Source organism: Haliaeetus leucocephalus, unplaced genomic scaffold (assembly GCF_000737465.1).
Source record: "Haliaeetus leucocephalus isolate CR32 unplaced genomic scaffold, Haliaeetus_leucocephalus-4.0 Scaffold751, whole genome shotgun sequence".
In the NCBI taxonomy this organism is placed as follows: Eukaryota; Metazoa; Chordata; class Aves; order Accipitriformes; family Accipitridae; genus Haliaeetus; species Haliaeetus leucocephalus.
In genome coordinates this window covers 4,724,068-4,743,809 of record NW_010973187.1, presented here as the reverse complement: position 1 = coordinate 4,743,809, position 19,742 = coordinate 4,724,068, and the positions used below count along the sequence as shown (strand labels likewise).

The following is a 19,742-nucleotide window of genomic DNA, read 5'->3' as shown; positions in this document are numbered from 1 at the left end:
AGTTCATGTCTCCATTTAACGTAGGGGTTTATCAGGATTCAAAGGCACAAGCACTGGATCAGCCGGCCAGCAACAAGCCTGAGAACAAAGCACCTATTATATACCACAAGCAGAGGTAGTAGAGTCACAGGAAACAGATGTCACAGTGAAGGGGTTGGCTGCAAATGAAGTCCCAGTGCACAGCAGAAACAGAAAGTGCCAGTAATCAGTTTGGTTATGAAAAAATCAAAACCAAGTATGATACAAACCAATTAAAAGTGTTCTGTACTAACGATGGCACGTGGGTGGGAAAGGAGAGTTAACAGGGACGTAGAAATAGGGGACGGATCATAGGAAGGTGCCTACTGAGGAACACAAAAAAAGACCAGGAAGACAGGTTGGATCACAGAGGGATAAGTTGAATGTGCCAGTGTTTCAGTATCAACTTCCCGCTTATTCCCAACAAGACATGTTTAAAAATGTCTTGCAAGGTAGATGGAAGCTGTTACATGTTCTCCTGCCACAGCAGCTACCTGTCCTACTGGCAGCACAAAGAGGGCGGTGAGCCCTTGGCTGTACGCTAGTAGAGGAATACAGGACCCAGCCTACGTACCAGGATCTCGGATCAGGCCAGGGAAGGAACAGCCCTCCGTCTGCAGACACCCCAGCTGCAGCACTGCGCCCCACACCTCTTCATGCATGAAGTCTTACACTCTCCCCCAGGGAAAGGATCAGGAAGGGGTCAGTTTCTGGGGTATAAATAGACTGGAGTATGGCTTTAATGTCAAAGCCACAGTCTTGGAAGTTTAGTGTGACCACACTGCAGTGTGTCCCCCACGTTATGTTCCTTCTGAACTGGCAAATGTTTCTAGTGGGTCCCCCAGGACCTCTGCAAGGTAGAGACATTTTTCCTGCCCTGTGGAGATCTGCAGTATATTCTCCTTTGCTATTGATGTAAATCTGTTTATGGTAGATGCGGGCTGGTGGGAACCATACACATCTTCCATGCTCAGATTTTTCATCACTTCAATTTTTTCTGCAACCAGTCCTATCCATACTCCTTACAAAAGCGACTGGAACTTAAGTATAATGTTTCTTATTCAGACTAGGGTCCTTTCCTACTATATAGAAGTCTAAGTTTTCACTTGCAAAATGAACTACAGATTTACATATAAATCATTCTCTATGGTAAGTCTCATGTCTATTATATGTCAATGTGTTAGGTGAGAGAATTAGAAAAAGACATTATATTTCCATATTCATATATGAACTACAGATAAAATTGATGTCTCAAAGTCTGGCAATCTCTTTTCCCTGAAATATTTACATTGATTGACATTATGTATTTTAATCTTAAATGAAACTATTTAATACAAAAATATTTCCCTCTATCTTCTCTCATTTCACACAAGCAATGCATTACTATTGAAGAATTACTCGGCAGCCTCAGTGCCATTTTCACTGATCTGTGAAAATCCCAGTAGAAGTAAAGTCCTTGAACTTAGGAAAAAACCCAACCCTTATAAATAATTGCTGGGAAAAGACGATCAAAAGAAAAAAGTACACATCAATGTATCATGCATCAATCTTACTTGCAATTCTTGAGTTTTGTGCAAACACAGCTAAACTCTTTCTCCTGAAGTATTAACTTTTCTATATATAAAATTTTGATTTAAAATGTTGAGGTGACTAGAAACAAGGAATATGAGACTCAAGGCTTTTTAAATCACACTGTACTATTCTATAGAATATACTTTCCCTGTCAATGACTGTAATAAGTGAGGCAGAAATTTTGTTTTCATAGTAACTACTCTTTACAAAATGCTAAAAATAAAACAACCCTTTATAGTACTAATATTGTAGCTATCAGCACTAGAAGGACTGAAAATGCTGTGCTAGTGAATCTGGACTCTATAGCTGGCACTCCTAACAGCTGAGGACTGAACAGACTCTACAAACTTGCTGTCTCAGGCAAAGCCAAGTCAGAGAAAGATGGAGTTCTTTGACTCATACAACACTGTCAGCACTATGAACTAACTGTAGTGTATGGATACTTCTGGTGCTAGAAAGGAAGAAACAGCCCCCAAATTAAGTTCATGATGGTAATGAGAAAACATCCACAGCCTGCAACTATGAAGTTTACTAGCAGGATTACGGTGTGTTTCTGAGTCCACAACAATCGCTTCAGAGTGTTTTTTTGACAGCAAACACACTTTAAATCACACTGACAAGGGAACTCCAAAGTTTTTTTCAAAACACAGTGAAAGGTGATGGGAATTCACATGTTGTGCCACAGAGTACTTTTTGAAGTAATGTGTATTTTGAGTGTACCCACCACTGCTGTACAAAGAATTCTTGAGTTGGTATGGCCTTTATTACTTTGGGGAGAGATGCAGGAAAGTGTACAGGTGAAGGAAGTTACAACAGCCAAGAAGTGCCCCATACCTACCTACGCTCCTCTAGCTGTTTGTAATGACCACTGAAAACCCACAACTACTATCTGCCTACAGCAGCTTGAAACAACTGGCCCTGGTGACAGGAACAGGACATATGTACAAGTCTGCACCCTGAGTCCAAGTGTGTAGCACTTTCTCAGCTTTGCTGTGATCTGCCTGTGACCCAAACCTAAAAGAACCATTCCTGAATAAGGATGGCAGAAGAAAACTAGGCATTAAGCAATTAAGGAAAAATTATTAAAACCTAACAAGCTCCACAGAGAGAGAAGCCGGAAGCGTAAAACTTAAGATGGAGAAAGAACATGGGTAGACACAGATCAAGACAAAGACTATCAGACAGAAGATGGTGAGAACTGTGCTGAAGCATGGCACAAGGACGCAGTGAAGGTGGGGTGTGTTCATATGCTGATCAGTGACAAACCAGGGAAAAGCTGTTGTTTTATGTGGGCACAGGTATGACAGCCTGCTGGTATTCAGCTAATACCGGAGTGTCTGACATTGACTGAAGATGACAGCAGTGGAACAGAATGAATGAACAAAACATGGGAAATGCTAATCTGTTCCTGGAACACCATGACAAACAGGACACAGCAATCCTAAACTTGGCACTGATTTCAAAGTACTCATCATTTGATGGTTTTACTTACCTAGCTGAGCTGTTATCATGACTCTAACAGAATCACAAAAGTTGTCTATAACTCGTACAGGACGACGTGTTGATAAATCAAGCAGCAAGATATGTCCTCCTCCTGTTCCTATCCACAGTGCAGTATTTTTCTGCAGGCAAATTGTCTTCACTCTTCCAGAATAAGCCAGTTTATGTTTTGATTCCTTATTTAGTTTTTCCACTTTGTCCCTACAAATATGGAGAGAGTTTGTATTAAAATCTGGTGGCACGCTATTCCACAACTGCTAAAATGACTCTCTCAATACCAGCCTTTTAAACAATCATTCATAAAGACAAGCCGCAAAAATCTCATGCTAATCAGTTGACTGACTTGAAACAAACTGGGATGAAAACTACTGGACTTCTAAGAGCCACCTGGTCTGCTTCAAAAGATGTTTAAATAGGAGGCAGGTATACTTCTCTGTTCTCTCCCAGTCTGCAGGAGGATAATGTCACTGCAAAGTGGGAGGAGCGCACCTAGAGGGGCTCCTAACCTCACCATGAAAATGAACATTAAGGGAGAGGAACAATTTGAATGCAAATGAAAATCACCGTCACTGTCAATAAAACTCTGATCTCCTGCTGAATCTGTGCACTGGAGAAAGAATACATTCTTATTTAGGGTATCTGGGAAGTAACTGGATGCAAAAGCATTAGTACCTGAAGGACGGCAAAGGACTTTCTTCTTTCTTGAGCAGAGTTAAATGAATCCTCTCGACATCATACAGAAATTGTGAAATATAATAAGGGTCTTAAAAAATTAAGATTCTGCATGGCATATTCTGAAGTTCTGGGCCAAAAGAGAGGAAAGGAATTCCACATTTGCCCAAAGAACTGGGCAAATCCCTTACCACCAGCAGGTTAAGGTACTATGCTAGAGAAGGCAATCTGCTATTCAGCTTTCTACGCATGAGGCCATCAATCTGAAATAAAACACTTACTTAAGAAAATGTGCACAGTCAATTAGTTCAGAAAGTTTTTCTGTCTTCTTGTCCCAGATTTCCACAAAATGGCTGTTTTTCTTTGCCAAGTAGATGGATTTGTCTATTGCTATTGAAATAATGTTTGCATCACTGTAAGCATTATGACAGAACCTAGAAGAGAGAAGAACTCCAGTTAGATACACAGAAAAGAGCTAGTAGAAAAACTTGACTGTTTTGAGTGGGGTTAGCTTCCCTCTAACTGTTACAGAATCATTCAGCCTTAAAACCAAACTGGGCTAGGATACAACTGAAACGGTTTGTTATAATCTTCCTACAGTTTGACATAAATTCTCACAGTAATGGAGTTATGCTGATGATATCCTTGGAGGCACATTAATGCCCCAAACTTATCAATAAATCTCTCCCATCTATCTGCTCAAATTACATATGCTTACATCACAGCAGGGCAAACTCTACCTTTCTCCTGCCTCTCTTTCAATGTTTTGAGACACTTGACAGTTTTCGGGCCCACAAGACCATAAAGGGTCACTCAACACAAAGATGACTAAGCCTGAAAAGCAGCAGTGAGATTTAGTTCACCCCGCTCTGCTATTGTTTCACTTTAGCTGACAGCCTTTTTCACATTTTCTTCTACTTCCAAATTTGTCTCTCATGCCAGGTCTGTGCCTGCACATATCAAAATATTATTGGCCCTGCAAATTAACAGCATTAGCTTATTTCACTAACTCTTCAATTCATCTTGAAGAACAGCTCAAAATCACAGGCCCCTGACAGCAGACGCTCAGTAACACTGCTACTTTCCCTAATGTTACTTGGTTTTGACAACTTTATTTTCAAAACCATATACAGTTTTGCCTCCACAAAGCTCAAATTATTCCTGTGACCTATTTTGCATCTTACCATGGAACTGCATTTTACTGAAGTTTTAGGTTTTTGCTTTATATTAACACATTATTTTCCAGAGTAAATTAATTTCCCAGAATAATGATTTCTACTAGTATAAAATCAAACACTGTTTTCCCCGCTCAGGAAAACCTTGCCTTAACTTGAGAGCAGGATTTGCCCATGTGAGAATTACATCAAACACTCCAATTTTCTAACACTAATTTCTAAATAATGAGAAGTCAGCAATTATACATGATTTAGCTATATAAGGCAAAGATATGCACACATGTCATACTGACAAACATGTAAGGGCAAATACTATGCTAAGTAAGTGTGTATAATTCTAAATAAAGTAAAGAGGGCCTGGACAAATGCAATTGGGGGAGAAAAACTGATCAGTTGCATTTATACATTTTCTGAATAGATACTGACTTCATAAATCCTTTATATAGTAAAAATGCATATCCCTTATTTAAACACAGGAACAAATACTTTAAACACTACTCACTGATCTTATTTTAATGCACATTGTATTCCCTCTGTATTATGGAAGGAAAAGAATGGAAACAAGAGAACTCAAAGAACGAGCTCTAGGACAAGACATTACATCAAAGTACTGCCAGAAGTCTTCAATGAAAATAACAGAAGAGCCAGGTAACATCACTTATCAGAAAAACTTACAGTTGACTTGTCTTTGTTTCAATGAGCTTTTGAACAGAGAAATCACTAGTTAAGGCAATGATCTTTGTTCCACAGCCTCCCCAGATTATATTTTTTTCAGATAAGTATGAGGATTCGTTTAAGCACATCAGTGGTGTGCTAACATTTCCTACAGTTAGTATCTTCAAAGGTGTAGCACCCTTACACTGCAAGCAAAAATATAGACTCCGTTAGAAACAAGGAGCGTACAGACACTCAGAAACTGTTAAAACAAAACCACACAGCCTGCTGAATTAAATTTACACAGACGGATTTTCTGAACTATTATGGTATCTTTCCAGAATGTTATGAAACTGAAAAGCACCATAGTCTCATTATAGATGTCCCATAGAAAACAGCCTGTGTGAGTGCAAACAGGACAGAGCTGGGACTGATACTTTCTGCAACCCCTGGCGCAGTTCAAGAACTGGATGGAAAGTCACATCCATACCTTGGAGACATCCCACACTGGACCATATTCTAGTTCTGCAGTGCATTGCAACTCCATAACTGCTCTAAATTGCATATGGTCAGGAGCCAGCCCTCAGGAACCAGATGATATAAACAACAGCTCCCAGCATTTCTTTACCTGTTCTGTGAGCAGAACTCTGATCTATAGAAACAATACTGCTTTTTTGAAGATATCTATTCTATGAAAATTTAGTGTGAATGAAAAGAAAAAGGAGCTATAACAACAATAAAGGAGATTAAAACTGTTAGAATATTCTTAATAACAACCATTAATATCACTCTCTAGTCAGTTTGCCAGGACTTTCAAAGTCATATACTAAGAAATAATTTCCCCCTCTTAACTCTATTGGTTAAAACAGATATTGTAAAACATGTGCAGCTCCTCTAAAACTGCAGCAGAAAATTATTTTTAGTTTTAGAGAGGCGATTAAAAAATAAGCTGCATGAAGTAAAGCTACTATTGGTAGCTGCTTTACATATTACTGATAGCATTTTGTAGAACAGACAGCAAAGAACAAGTCTACCTTTACTGCTTTGTCTTCAAAAACTGCCAGTCTGCCATCAGCTGTGCCTACCAAGAAGAAATTCTTCTGTTTGCTGAAACAAAATAAAAGAATGAATTCTAAAAATGCCTTAATCGGGTAAGAAAAACTTAAATGAGCAGCCTCTGGTATTTCAAGATGTTGTTTCATGTTTCATTGAACACTAAAAGCAAATACAACCACCTGTGGTCAGGAATGTAATCTTCAGTTACACTGGGTGCAAAATTAAGTGAAAATACAGGCAAAATAAGCAGTTGTCTGAACAAAACTGCATGAGTGTACAGATGTAATTTTCTGAATATCTTTGTTTAGTCATATCTTCAAATGTAACCTAAAATATTTAGATTAATTTATACCTTTGCTTTGAAAGAGAATTACAGTATAAACAAGTGATGGAATCTGACATTTTCTGCAGACGATGCCTTCTTGTTTCATCTTCTGTGTTAACTGCCCAGAGAGAACCAGACTGGGTTCCTGCTACAATCCAGTTTTCTTTCTCAGTAGGAAGGGTTACTAAGGCCAAACTTAAAATTTTGCTATCTGCAATATCCTAAGTCAGAAAAAACAAAACAGAACAACCTGGTTATGATTTCAGTAAGGGGAAATGCTGGTAAATTGCTGGTAATAAAAATAAAGTACAATGTTCTAGGAGCCTGGACAGACCCAAGACTTAACCTCCCCATTAAGAAATCTAATTCCCTATTAGCAAAATACTTCAGTTGTGCCATCTATCTTCAAAGTGCTGAGAAGGACCCCTCAAACAGTACACAGGAAAATCTCTTAAGCTGAATGCTGAAAAAAATATTATCCCTCTCTATTCTAACGAAGGGCTCAAAGCCATCAGAGAATTAAGCAAATGGAATTACACTGCAATATACGTTCAGTTTAATTGCTAACTCTAAAAGTACTGGTCTAGTATTTCTTTTTCTCATTTTAGTTTTAGAAAAATAAGCCATATAATTTATACCAAAGCTACCAATTTGAATGTAACATGGTCAACAGATGGCAGATGGAAAGATAACTTAAACAACTTTGATGATGAGTCACACTCAGTTCTGGCACACATTTTCATCACAGCACATCAAGCCTGGGTAAAACCTTTTCCCTTTTCTTATGGAACAGGACTGAGATGTACGAAAATCAAATGAAAAGACCTGGAGGCTATCACCCAAAGTGGCACAAGGAGGTGGCATCCATGGGAAGAGAGGAATTGTTAAGAGACTAGCTGGATTATTAGGGGAGGTAGAAATACGAAAGGTTGTATAGCTATTACTCCTTGTTCTAGCCTCCGTGCTAGAAATAGCTTCCATCTGAGTGGAAGAAAGGAACCCAGTAGTGGAAAGACAGTATTATGAGAAAGTTCAGGCTGGATGGCAGGAAGAGAGGAAAAAGTAACTGCTTTTCTGCTTCATTTCATGGCTACAATGATGACTCACTTATGAGCAATCTTTGTTCTCTCAAAGGTTAGCTTTCCAGAAGTAATAGCCTGCTGTTAAAATGCAATTAATTCTTCTGAAAGACATCTGGGTGCCAAAAAAAATAGAATAAATGGCAACTTTCCCACATACCTCACAAGTATGTCCATCTGTATTTAGGTTAACAAATGAAAGTTGTGCTTTTTCTGTGTTCCCATTGCCTATCCAGACTCCTGCCTTCTTGCAGCTTTGATTGGCAGCTACCATGCACTCTGCTGTAGACGTGCTGGGTATTGAAACATACCTCATCAAACAGATAAGCTCTGCAGAATTCAGGATCTCATAAACCTACAAAGCAAGCCACAGCATGCACATGCTAATAACAATGGCTTATACAGTGATAAATAACAACCAACGGATAACAATGTTTTATGGAATATGGACAGAGTATCTCAGCAGGTCTGCTCATTTGTATTACCACTATTAATGAGCAATCTTTGTGCACTGAGCAACTTTACTTTGACTCTTACTTTTCTGTTAAAATTTCAGGAAGTCAATGGCGTTAAGGCATGTTTGAAAATGTCACCCATTTCAAAGAGCAATGCAAAGTGTGTAAGAGACAGTAGGTTTCAGATCCTCACCGCTGTTCCTCCTCTCACACACATGAACAGTGTAGGCTAACTGCACTGAAACTATATAACAAAGTCCTTTTTGCATGGCTCTAGTAAAGACCATGAAGTAATCTGAATCTCATTTCACTATGATTACTATACAGCAACACAGGGAAAAACAGCAGGCTAGAATAAATGGTTGGTACATCTGAATGGAACAGTTTATCCTGGATGGCAAGAGCAGGCAACATTTCATGGCTGTTTCAGTTCCAGAAAAGAAGAACAGAAAAAACCCTGTGCCTCTTACTAACTTAAATGTCCTATTCCTTTTTAGAAAGCACAATAACTTTGTGGTATCACAAAAATACAAATAAATACACTACGTAATACCTGGGAAGATGTTGGTCGTTCCTGAGGGTTTTCCTTCAAACACTTTCTAATTAAATTTTCAACTTTAGGCCAGGGGGCACACCCATATTCTTTGACAGGATCTAAAATGTAAAATTAGATAACTTCTTAACCAGCCTTTACCATAGTTCAGAAATTAGAGTTCTGAATAACTTTCTTCTTATTTTAAGAATTCATCTAACTTCTTACAGAGCTTCTCTAAGAAATATCATTCTCTTAAGTAAAACGTCAGCATGAACAGCTTGGAATTGCTCATCTGCCATTAAATGCCAGAGCATGAAATGCTAGAGGTAGAGTCCTTTTCATTAAAAGCAGTTAAAGCAAATGGATTTTGTTTTAACTTTTTCTTTAATGTCCCTATACCTGGGATTGAATGACAGATAAGTGTGAGCTGTGTTTTGATTAATGCTGACCATTCAATGGTATATCATTTCGGTCTGTAGTCTTTACAATTCCTGTGAACATTTTTTTCCCACATTTATTCTTGTGTTTGGGCAGAGTATATGGAATACAGATGAATTTCCAATAAAATGTATAGTTATTGAGATAAACAACTCTATATAGTATTTACGAGTTATAAAAGTTTAAATTCCCACTCAGTGCTTTGAATAGATATCTTATGACTATAAGTGCTGACCTCTCTAAGAACAAATCACTCGTGAATAATGACGCTTGTATTGCTTTTCCTTTTAGCTTATCATAAACCACAGCAGATATTCCAGTCCTACATTAGACAGAGGTAACAATAATGATAAATACCTGCAAATGAACATACTCTGGTCAGCAAATGATAGGCACTGTTTACTTGTGAGCTCAGCCAGCCCCTTTTTTGGTGGACATATATAAACGATGAGCATGCGCACATATGGAACTGTACTATCTCTAGAAACTAATACTTCTGATTATTTCATAGGGCTCATAATACAGAAAACAGCCAAATGGACAGCTGCACTCCAGAGAGTCATCAGTTCTTGGGATGGCCTCTTCACGGAGGGGGTTTAAATTGTCTGAGCTATGAATTGGACTATTCTCCTTAAGGAGTAGAAAAACGTATGAACTCTCTATATCTCCTAATGAAGCAGCCATGCCAGATTAAGTGGTATGGTTGCTGCCCTCTCCTAGATGGAGTGACCTTTCAGTCTTAAAGAATGTTTCATGAGTATATTCATAATTGCAGGGCAATAAATAAGAACGCCATGCATTAAGCTTGTAGTACTATAAAAATTCGACAGCTCTTTACGCAGAAATTGCCAAATACTGAGTTACACTGTCCAGCTGACTACATCACGTCCAGCCAGATAGCCTGTTTAATCTTCCTTCCAGCAGCCAACAACTACATATTGTAATGCAGATGGAATATGAAGAACGTTATGTAGCTGGGCAAGGACTTCACAATCTTGACAAGTTAAAAGGGAATTCCTATTTAAAACCTTTAGGGGTGGCTGCTCTATTAACGTAGTGGCATTTTTTTTTTTTTAATAAGATTATTTAAATATTTTTTAAGGGTTTAAAAAAGATTTAAAGATATGCAGCTTCTCAATAATGGATATTTTAACATAATGTATCATGATCAAAGAACAGAAGTGGAACTGTGTTTATATTAGTGCATGATATGCATTATCACAGTAATATGTAAGGGTCAAGTCCAGACATGGTATTAGAAGGTACCTTCAGCAACATCCATTTTAACTAGGTCTGGATAAAGTCCCAAGTATACAAAACCTCTATTTCTTTAGAAAAGGGAACCAGCTAGGTATCTTGAAATTGCAATAAAATTATAACCAACGTGATGTTGAATGGATGCCTATTTCTCACTATTTCAAGACCGCATGAAATTAGGAGAAGCTTTTAAAAATTGCTATTATTTAGCCTCCTCCTCTGATCACTGTCAGACACAACATAAAACATGAGAGGTATTATTTTTGGAGGAGGCAGGACAAATAGTCCACTTTCATGTTCAAACTTCAAGAAACAAGGCATACCTGGTAACTTTCCTTGTATTGCTAATTCATCAAATTCATTTGGAAACTTCAAGCCTTCCATTATTCTACCTCCTCCTGTTAAAATGTCATAGAGCAGCAAGCCAAATGAATAAACATCAGCTTGCTGATTGTAAATAACATTTCCTCTGGCCACCTCCGGTGCTCGAAATCCTGTAAATAAATCATTCATTAATAGTTATGATTCATACCAAGATGAAGCCATCTTTATCCTATTAAGAGCAAACACTTATTGATGAAAATGTCACAGGAAGAAAACCAAAAATGGCACACTATTTCTGGGTTGGCAGTAGTTTGCATGTGGCAGACCTCCAAAAATATCTCCAGTCAGTATAAAGGAAGGGGACAGCACATCAGTTACAGAGCTCCTGCACCATTACACACAAAATAATTCATTTATCAATGAATACTGAAAGTGAAGGGCAAGTCTGCAGTCTTTATTGAAGGCGTAACATTTAACACTTGAAGTCACACCCTCATGCACAATTTCCAAGACCTAAAGGCACCTTTGAAAGTTGTTGAATTGTTCAGTGCTTTAAAATGGATGCTAATATGTTCTCGCTAAAGTCAGGAAACAGTGCAGGTATTTATTACCTTTAAAAAAAATTAAGACCTACCTAAGCATTACTGAAAATTAAAAAACCAAACAATTTTAGCAGTATAATTTCAGTATCACAATAACCATACTAAAACAAGACAGAAAAAAAATTATAATGAATGCATGTAATTTAATTTGTTCTCTTTTTAAACCTTTAGCATACTCCTTGATTCTCCTAAAAGGGCTTAAAACATTAATAGGAAGAAAGGCCAAAAGGTATAAATCTGGCATCACAACTTGTAATACAATTAGGATTACATTTTGTGATTTTGATTACAGTATAGATTTGAGTTACTTCTTACAGACTACATGAAAAATATATTAGCTATTTTTTGATATAATGCACTGTAAACCAAAGCATTTTTCCATACCTGGTGTGCCTTCGGAGGTTTTTATTCCCATTCGGCAACAATACTGGGCAATGCCATAGTCAGCTATTTTTGCAATAACAGCTGAATTAGGATATAGGGTAAAGAGCAACACATTGTGAGGCTTTAAATCACGGTAGATGATCATTGCTGAATGCAGATACCTGTTAATCAAAAAAGTATTAATTGAAAGCATTCATAATTCAGGGATACATCTATACACACACTGAATGCATTATTCCCACAACAGTAAATCATGCTTTCAAATGTTAAATATTATGTGAAAAAATGTCAAACATCACCAACATGACACCGCCTTACTGGATATTGAGCTTAGAATTGTTCTGAAATACTATTTACTGGCACATAAACACTGCAGTGTTTTAGCACCAAGTCTCATCTGAAGTGTCACTGGCAGTTTGAAAACTGAATCTTAGAAGTTTAAGCTTCATTGGTCCCTGAGCTCCTTTGCAGGTTTTCTCATTTTTACAGTCACACTTAAATAGCTCCTGAGGACATTCACAGACTTTCAGAACTTTAAAAATGCACTTAATTAATTTCTTTGAGATTTTATTAAGAAATCAACAGCGACATAGAAATCTCACCCAGAGCTCTTGCTATTTCTCTACTTATATGAGCACCATTTGTTAGCAGAAAAAAACAGGTAACAAAAGTTTGTGTTATGTATCAGCTAATCAATCATAAAAATACAAGCATTTCTCTGACCCAGGGAATATTCTGCTTGAGATAAAAGAAAATACAAGCTTTTCATTTGCAGTATATTCTACTTGCAGCTGTATACTGTTTTTACAGCAACGCAGAAGTCATTTACCTTAAGCCATCAGCTACATGTAGAGCTATCCTGTGCTGAAGTGTTCTAGTTAAACTTGCATTGTCTTGTTGAAGCAAACGATCAAGAGATCCTTTAAGGGCTAATTCCATCACCAGCATCCGGGGACGGATTGCAGCAGCCAGCAGAGACACTAAACTAGGGTGATGGAGATGACAAAGCACTGCAAGCTCCTGTAAATTGTAAAATCAGATGAAATACTGCAAATAGCATAACTTCTGTAGCCCTGAAGTAAACTCAGAAATGTTTTGGAGTGAAGTCTTGCAATTTTCTTAAGCTTTTCAAGCTCTTCACTAGGGTTGGTATTCCAAAAGCAGCACTACAGAAAAAAAAGGCAATTTCTTACTTGTCTTAGGAGCCTGAGGGAAGTATGTTTATTGAAAATCTTTACAGCAACCTCTTCTCCACCATAGGATGCACGGTACACAGATCCAAACCCACCATCACCTTTTCAATGATAAAATTGAAAAGAAGATTAAAAACTGAGGGATATCAACAATTTCTCAAAAGAATAGCTGAAAGGGTCCAATTTTAAAATGTATGAATCATCCACTGTGTTAAGCTTCATGATCAGTAATCTAAACACACAAACCCCAGTGTCCTAGCATACAACTTAATGGAAAATTCCAAACTAAATAACCTGAAATTCAGAATACCTTAAAAAATACATTTCTACAAAAAGAAGTCTCTAGAATGTTTTCCATATGTTGCAGAACTGACTTCAATAGATTTGTTTACATAAGCTCTGTAAAAAACCCCTACAAAATAATGTTTACCCAAGAGAAATTCAGGAGCTTCATCAAATTCCAGCTCATCATTGTTCAACATAATATTTCTAGGCAAATCAGCCAATATCAGATCAGGAGCAATCTGAGCTATTGGAATGGTATGTCTTGGTTGATCTGGATTTACCAAAAGGTCACCTAAGGAAAACAAATGAGACAAAAAAAAAAAAAAAGGTAGCCATCATTCAAAAGGCACCGAAAGGTACATGGATCTCTGTGAGTGCATATGATCAATGTACCTAAAATTAAATTCATATACGCACATGTGTATATATATATATATACATGCACACACACACATAAACGTATATATATACATGTAAATATATGGAACAGAACACTAATTAAGTTTGCCATTCAACTTAATATATCTTACATGTTTAAGTGTTTTCAAGGTTCTGTATATGTACCAATCAAATGTGATAGCAAGTGTCGCTATGTAATAACACCAAACTAACCAAGGGATTATTTTTCTGTCTATAAAAAGAAAGAATTCTGTTAGTATGTAGAATGTCATCCTGAATACCGCCTTTTAAGAAAGAATTCTGTTAGTATGTAGAATGTCATCCTGAGTATTGCCTTTTAAATTACTGTTGTATGTGGTCCAATCAAAAGATCTACTACCAGTTTTACTATGTTGTGGATTCAATTCCATGAATGAAGTTGTATGATCGGTATCACAACAAAATGATTCTTTTCATTATTGCCATTTATACATAACTATACAGACTAGCTGCAATCTGTCCCATATTCTATACTTATACAGATGGCTCTTACATAAGAAAAAGAACAAGTTGCTTTTGACTTATACTGTAATTATTTCCTACAGAAATGAAACGTTTTTAAGTAACATGAAATATCCAAATGTTATAAAGGGGATGTCATATAATATTTATCTACATACAAGTGTAGCTCTATATAGCTCATATGGCATAAATATATACCTTCTTCAGCTTTTTTAAGTAAGTCATCAAGTAGTATTTTTTGGTGTTCTTCACCATCCTGAAAGCTGTACAGAGCCCATTTCTTCAACAGTGTTTCCCCTTCACCACATACATCTATATCCAGCAAACCTGGAAACCATTCTTCCATAAGAGAATCTATGTGATCCACAACTTGCCCCAAAAGGATGCACCCTTTAAGAAACCAAAAGAGGGAAATTACAGACTCAATCTGCCATACTTGTAATTACAAAGCTAAACTCTACATTCCAAAGGCAAAAGCACAACAAACCAAAATGCCAAGCTGCAATCAAAGTGGAGCAAAAATCAGGCTCAGGAATAATTAACCTTTTCTGCAAGAAGGTGCTGTAATTTTCAAAAAACTGTCGGGGTTGTTGTCAAATACTGCTGATTCCACTAGACAATACGCTTCAGGAGACCAATTCAAGTAGATGCCTTGTCTCCAATACATTCTGTTAGGACGAAGAGCTCGCTCTAGAAAATACAAAATTAGATTAAAAACCTGATCTCCAATAGGAATGTCATATTTTAAAATATTCAGAATAATTCATGGTACTTTAAATATTTAATTGTGATTGTAGGTTTATGCCTACCCAAATAACAAACAAAATAAAGGCTACAACTTTGTAGACAGAATAGCCCCACAAAAGCTGACTATATGTCAACCAGCGTTCAGTTCTGTTAAGGCATATCCACAAACTAAATATTTAATCAGATGGTAAATCATGTAGCAGGTGATGCATGTAGGGATTACAGAAATGCGTAGGTACATTCAGGTTCAAACACAGAATATCTTAGGCAACATATGAAAAAAACTCAGCAATTTGATCTTTTCCACTATCATACACTCATGAAATAGCAAGATGTGACTGGAATTCTATGCTCAGGGGAAAACTGAATGCCAGAAGAGCAGGCAGTTCTAAATCATATTTGTAGAGCATTAGCAATGCATATTTTTCATACTTTACTCGTCACCAGTATTGATAAATCACACATTAAAAACCCAAAGATTAATGAAATTGCAAAGTTGAGCAGACAGATCTCACGTCAAAGCACAGAATTACTGGAAAAAAAATTAGACAACCCCCTCTCCCCTGCCCTTCTGATAAAAGCAAAGTTTTTAGACTTTCATAAAGGGAGAATCAATGAACCTGAAGAAAAGCAGTTTGTATTTCTATGTGGAAGACACATCCTTTCCTGTATTCTTTGTAAAAGCAAATGGCAATGTTGCATAAGTATAAGGATTTCCTCCATCTCTAGCATGTGACAGAGAAATAGCTGGCTTACAACCTTCACTTTCTTTTGCACACCACTGTAAAGATCAGGCACTGTCTATTCCTGGATATATCTAAGTTACAAAAATGACCACTGCTCTTTTTCTCACATTTGTGAAGTGGCCAGAAATTAGGTAAAGCAAAACAATGTTGGGGATTAGAGCTTTAACATGTAGGTGTTGGCATTCGAAGCAAACATGCTCACTATTGCTTTTGGAGATAAAGATTTGTACCTCTTCCTGACAGCATGTAAGGTGATATTTCAAGCAACCTGTTGATCAGCCTGGACCAAAATCCCATAGGAAAGTATGGCATCTCATAAAGCCTGATGATAATTTCCGAATTTTCACAGTGGGGAAGTTCTATAACAGGTCTGTGATCAGACAAACTGAAAGAATAAAAATATTAGACAGTAATTGAATGATGTAATTTATCCAAACTGACTGATGACATACATTATTATGTAAAATGTATTATTTATTAATGAATGAATGATTCAAATGATCAGGGAGCAGACAGATAATGTATTTGCTTATTCTACTTGCTTGTGCTAAAGTGGAGTTCTGCTGTAATTTAACCCCAGCAGAACCTCACTAACAATCATTAGATATTGAATGTAAATGTGAAAAAAACCTGAGACACATAAAAGGCAAGTAAGGCATTCAGATAAAATCTTCCTATCCCAGGACTTTGAAGAATGCAGAAGCTCTAACCAATACAACCATGCAACACACTCTCCATTAAGGAACATAAGCATTATTAAACACATTAGGGAAATCTGTAACTGAGGCAGAGAAACTGTGTTACCTGCTGCAGATAAAGCAAAAAGACCGCATTAAAATTCATAACACTTTTTTGTCACCACATTGAATAACTAGACTGTTTGGAAGAGATACTGTCTCTGAGTAACTTGACTGTGGTTCGCACTCCAAGCAAACAGGCTATAGAAATTCACGGTTATCTTTCATATTGCAATAAATATCTGTAATGCTGGCACATACTGCAATGTAAAGCTAAATTATAATCTTCCTGTTGTAGTCTCAAAGCATGGTAACTGTAAAAGAAATACTATCCTCATAAAGCATTTTATCATTTATAGATTCAATTTACCTACCGTGCTAATATGATGTAAGCTTTATCTGCTACAAGGTCAGCTTAAGATGTCTCTGAAAGCATTACTAAAATGTAGTGTACTAAGTATATATCATGCTTTCATATACCGAATTGCTTTGATGATCAGTTAAACTAGTTAGCCTGATGGGAGGTTTTTATTTTGATTGATCTCTATGGCTGTCATTTGTGGGTTTATCTCTTTGCTTACCTGCTTGGGATTAGTAGTTGATCCTCTCCTAATGGCAAAGCAATCTGAAACTTTTCTAGAAGCTTGAAGTATTGTGACATGTAGATCTTGGGAAACCTGCTCTTCTTTAAAAGGAATTTTTCCACATCTGAACGCTTTACAATTCCCTTAGGATATTTAGAAAAGCCTTCCACTTTCACCATCAGAATCTTTCAAAAAAAGTAAAACAATTTCAGGTGTACAGTCATAATGAGATTGCATTTTCCTGACAAACTTTGTTCCCTGAAATATTTGGTAGCCTATTATTTAGGGGGAAAAAATAAGACTCCATTTCACAGTGAAACCAAACTTTTCCATAATGCTAGCCAGCAAGAAGACAGCAGTGAAAAAACTTAACCTGTCCAAGCCACTTGTGTGCTACCATTCTTCAGTAGCTTTCACTGTGTGTTGTGATCTTCTAGATCTTTTCTCACTCTTAATCCCACCAACTTTAAAGACTCAAACTTACGTTTTTGCCATCCCATTTCCTGCACTGAATGAAAGTAAAGCTTCAGAGGTTAGGAAATCTGAATATATATAAAAAATATTGAGTGTTTCTAAATCAACATTTCAACAACGGTTTCACTCAAGCAGTCAGTCTGCTACTCTCCCATCCCAACATGTGAATCCATATCACTCACTTTCCTCTGCCATCACTACCAAGCCCACAATGACCCTTCTTCCCCCATTCTTACTACTTTAATCAAACACTCCAGCTTTCATCTCAACCTATTGCAACATATTGCAGGATTACTTTGCATCTGTGGGGTTTTTCTATTCTACATATATTCTTGTGTCCGATGCAATTTAAATGATACTGGACATTGCAGTGTAAGAACGTAGAACCACTGAGACAGTTGTCTAGAAAGCAAAGGAAACAGAAAGAGCCAGGTAAACCAATCTGGGCCCTGAGAAAATTCTAGATCATGAAACAGTAAAGTAATGGTAAAGAAGAATCACTGATAAGTTACAGTGGTTTCAGACAGGCGAAAAAGTTCCATGAATGTAGATACAAAAACTAATCAGAGTCAAACCTGTGCCATGATTTTACATAGCCACTTAGGATCTACAAAATACAGATCTCTTAGCTGTAGTGCTGGGTCTTGAAAATGAAGAAGTACACCTGCGCAAAGAATATTGTAATTAGCAATGCATTTCTCAAGCTCCATATTAAGCAAAGTAAACAGTCCACTCTGGGCTGTTTTTCTTATGTGACTTGACATAAGCAATTTGAATAATACAGCTATTGAATTTATGTCAATATCTCAGGAGAGTATAATGCAATCACAGTTTGTTCAGCTTTACCTTTATTTTCAGATGTTTTGTTAGATTTGTAATCTGACTTGTTTTTTTGCCAAGCAGCTATGCTCTGTGTGGTTTATTAGGTAATCTTATGAAGTCTGCATGGCATTGAGATAAGCTGTCACATGTATTCATCTAACCGCTGTTCTATTCAAGCTATTACAGCAATTGCATCTTTCTTCAGAAACCGTACTATCTAACCAGCAGGTACGATGTTTTCAAGGAGGGCTAAGAGATTAAATTGTTACAGTAGTGATCCTTTATATCATGGAATTCCTTTGACATAACAACCTGGATTATCAAATGACTGTTACCTAACCTCAAGCATTTCAGCTCAACACTTTATGGCAACCTTGTGCAAGATATAAAAATGCATAGAGGTCTGTCTGCTGCAGATTTGCAACAAAGTGCTAACAAACATACACTGAAGATAATATTTTACCTGATTCATTAAGAAAGTGAACTGCGTGAGGGAGTTCATTTTCATCCAATTGTAACTGGCTTTCTTGTACCAGTTCCAGTAAACGTTTCTGATCAATCACAGGAAATTCAACTGGGACATTTTTACGTTCCAGCAAAATTCTCTTCTCCAGCTCCAAGTAGCTGTCAGGAATTAGCTGACCGACCACTGGTTGATCTCTGATCTGTATAATTAGGAATAATAATCTTAAATGTATTAATTTATTCATGTGAAATGCAGACAATAAAACTAAGATGTAAGCTGGGTATGTCCACTCAATAGTAGCAGTGAGAAGGAACAAGAACACTCTTTTATTGACTAGCATGGTTTCTGAAAGGTAGATTCTTTCAGAATTATAATATGAATATCTTTCTATTAATAAATACTCAAAGAAAATATTTCCATATTACACGTAAATAAAAAATAAAAAATTATGTCATCTCAGAAGACATCATTTCAAAGAGAAGCTTTGATTTGAAGTAAAAGGAAAATATTCACTATATGAACAGATGATGTCATACATCTCAGGTTAACACAAGACAATAGGCAAATGAATAAAAAAAAAGATACCTTTTGTAATCTGTAATATCTCTAGACATGTCTTTAGATAAACTGGGGGGAAAAGGGTAGTAGCTCAATTAAAAGTCTCCACTGCTGATAGTCAGTGGTCAAGAGGATCAGCTTAAGATGATCTTAAGAGGAGAGGAAGAAATAAATTTAGCCAAGT

At 36.9% G+C, this 19,742-nt stretch overlaps 1 protein-coding gene across 1 annotated transcript in view; it reads right to left on the bottom strand.

Annotated features, from left to right (window-relative positions):
- The window catches only part of LRRK2 (leucine-rich repeat kinase 2), an 86,711-nt gene that overhangs the window by 3,198 nt on the left and 63,771 nt on the right, over positions 1–19,742 (bottom strand). Inside the window, exons 33-50 of the mRNA XM_010581087.1 lie at positions 18,998–19,199; positions 18,288–18,376; positions 17,236–17,423; positions 16,148–16,302; positions 14,968–15,114; positions 14,623–14,814; positions 13,670–13,816; positions 13,240–13,340; positions 12,876–13,066; positions 12,047–12,207; positions 11,060–11,230; positions 9,060–9,160; positions 8,212–8,406; positions 7,000–7,193; positions 6,626–6,698; positions 5,613–5,797; positions 4,044–4,196; positions 3,083–3,291 (exon numbers count right to left, since the gene is read on the bottom strand). Of these exons, the coding sequence (XP_010579389.1) occupies positions 3,083–3,291; positions 4,044–4,196; positions 5,613–5,797; positions 6,626–6,698; positions 7,000–7,193; positions 8,212–8,406; positions 9,060–9,160; positions 11,060–11,230; positions 12,047–12,207; positions 12,876–13,066; positions 13,240–13,340; positions 13,670–13,816; positions 14,623–14,814; positions 14,968–15,114; positions 16,148–16,302; positions 17,236–17,423; positions 18,288–18,376; positions 18,998–19,199 (2,854 nt within the window). The remainder of the gene's footprint in view (positions 1–3,082; positions 3,292–4,043; positions 4,197–5,612; positions 5,798–6,625; positions 6,699–6,999; positions 7,194–8,211; positions 8,407–9,059; positions 9,161–11,059; positions 11,231–12,046; positions 12,208–12,875; positions 13,067–13,239; positions 13,341–13,669; positions 13,817–14,622; positions 14,815–14,967; positions 15,115–16,147; positions 16,303–17,235; positions 17,424–18,287; positions 18,377–18,997; positions 19,200–19,742) is intronic.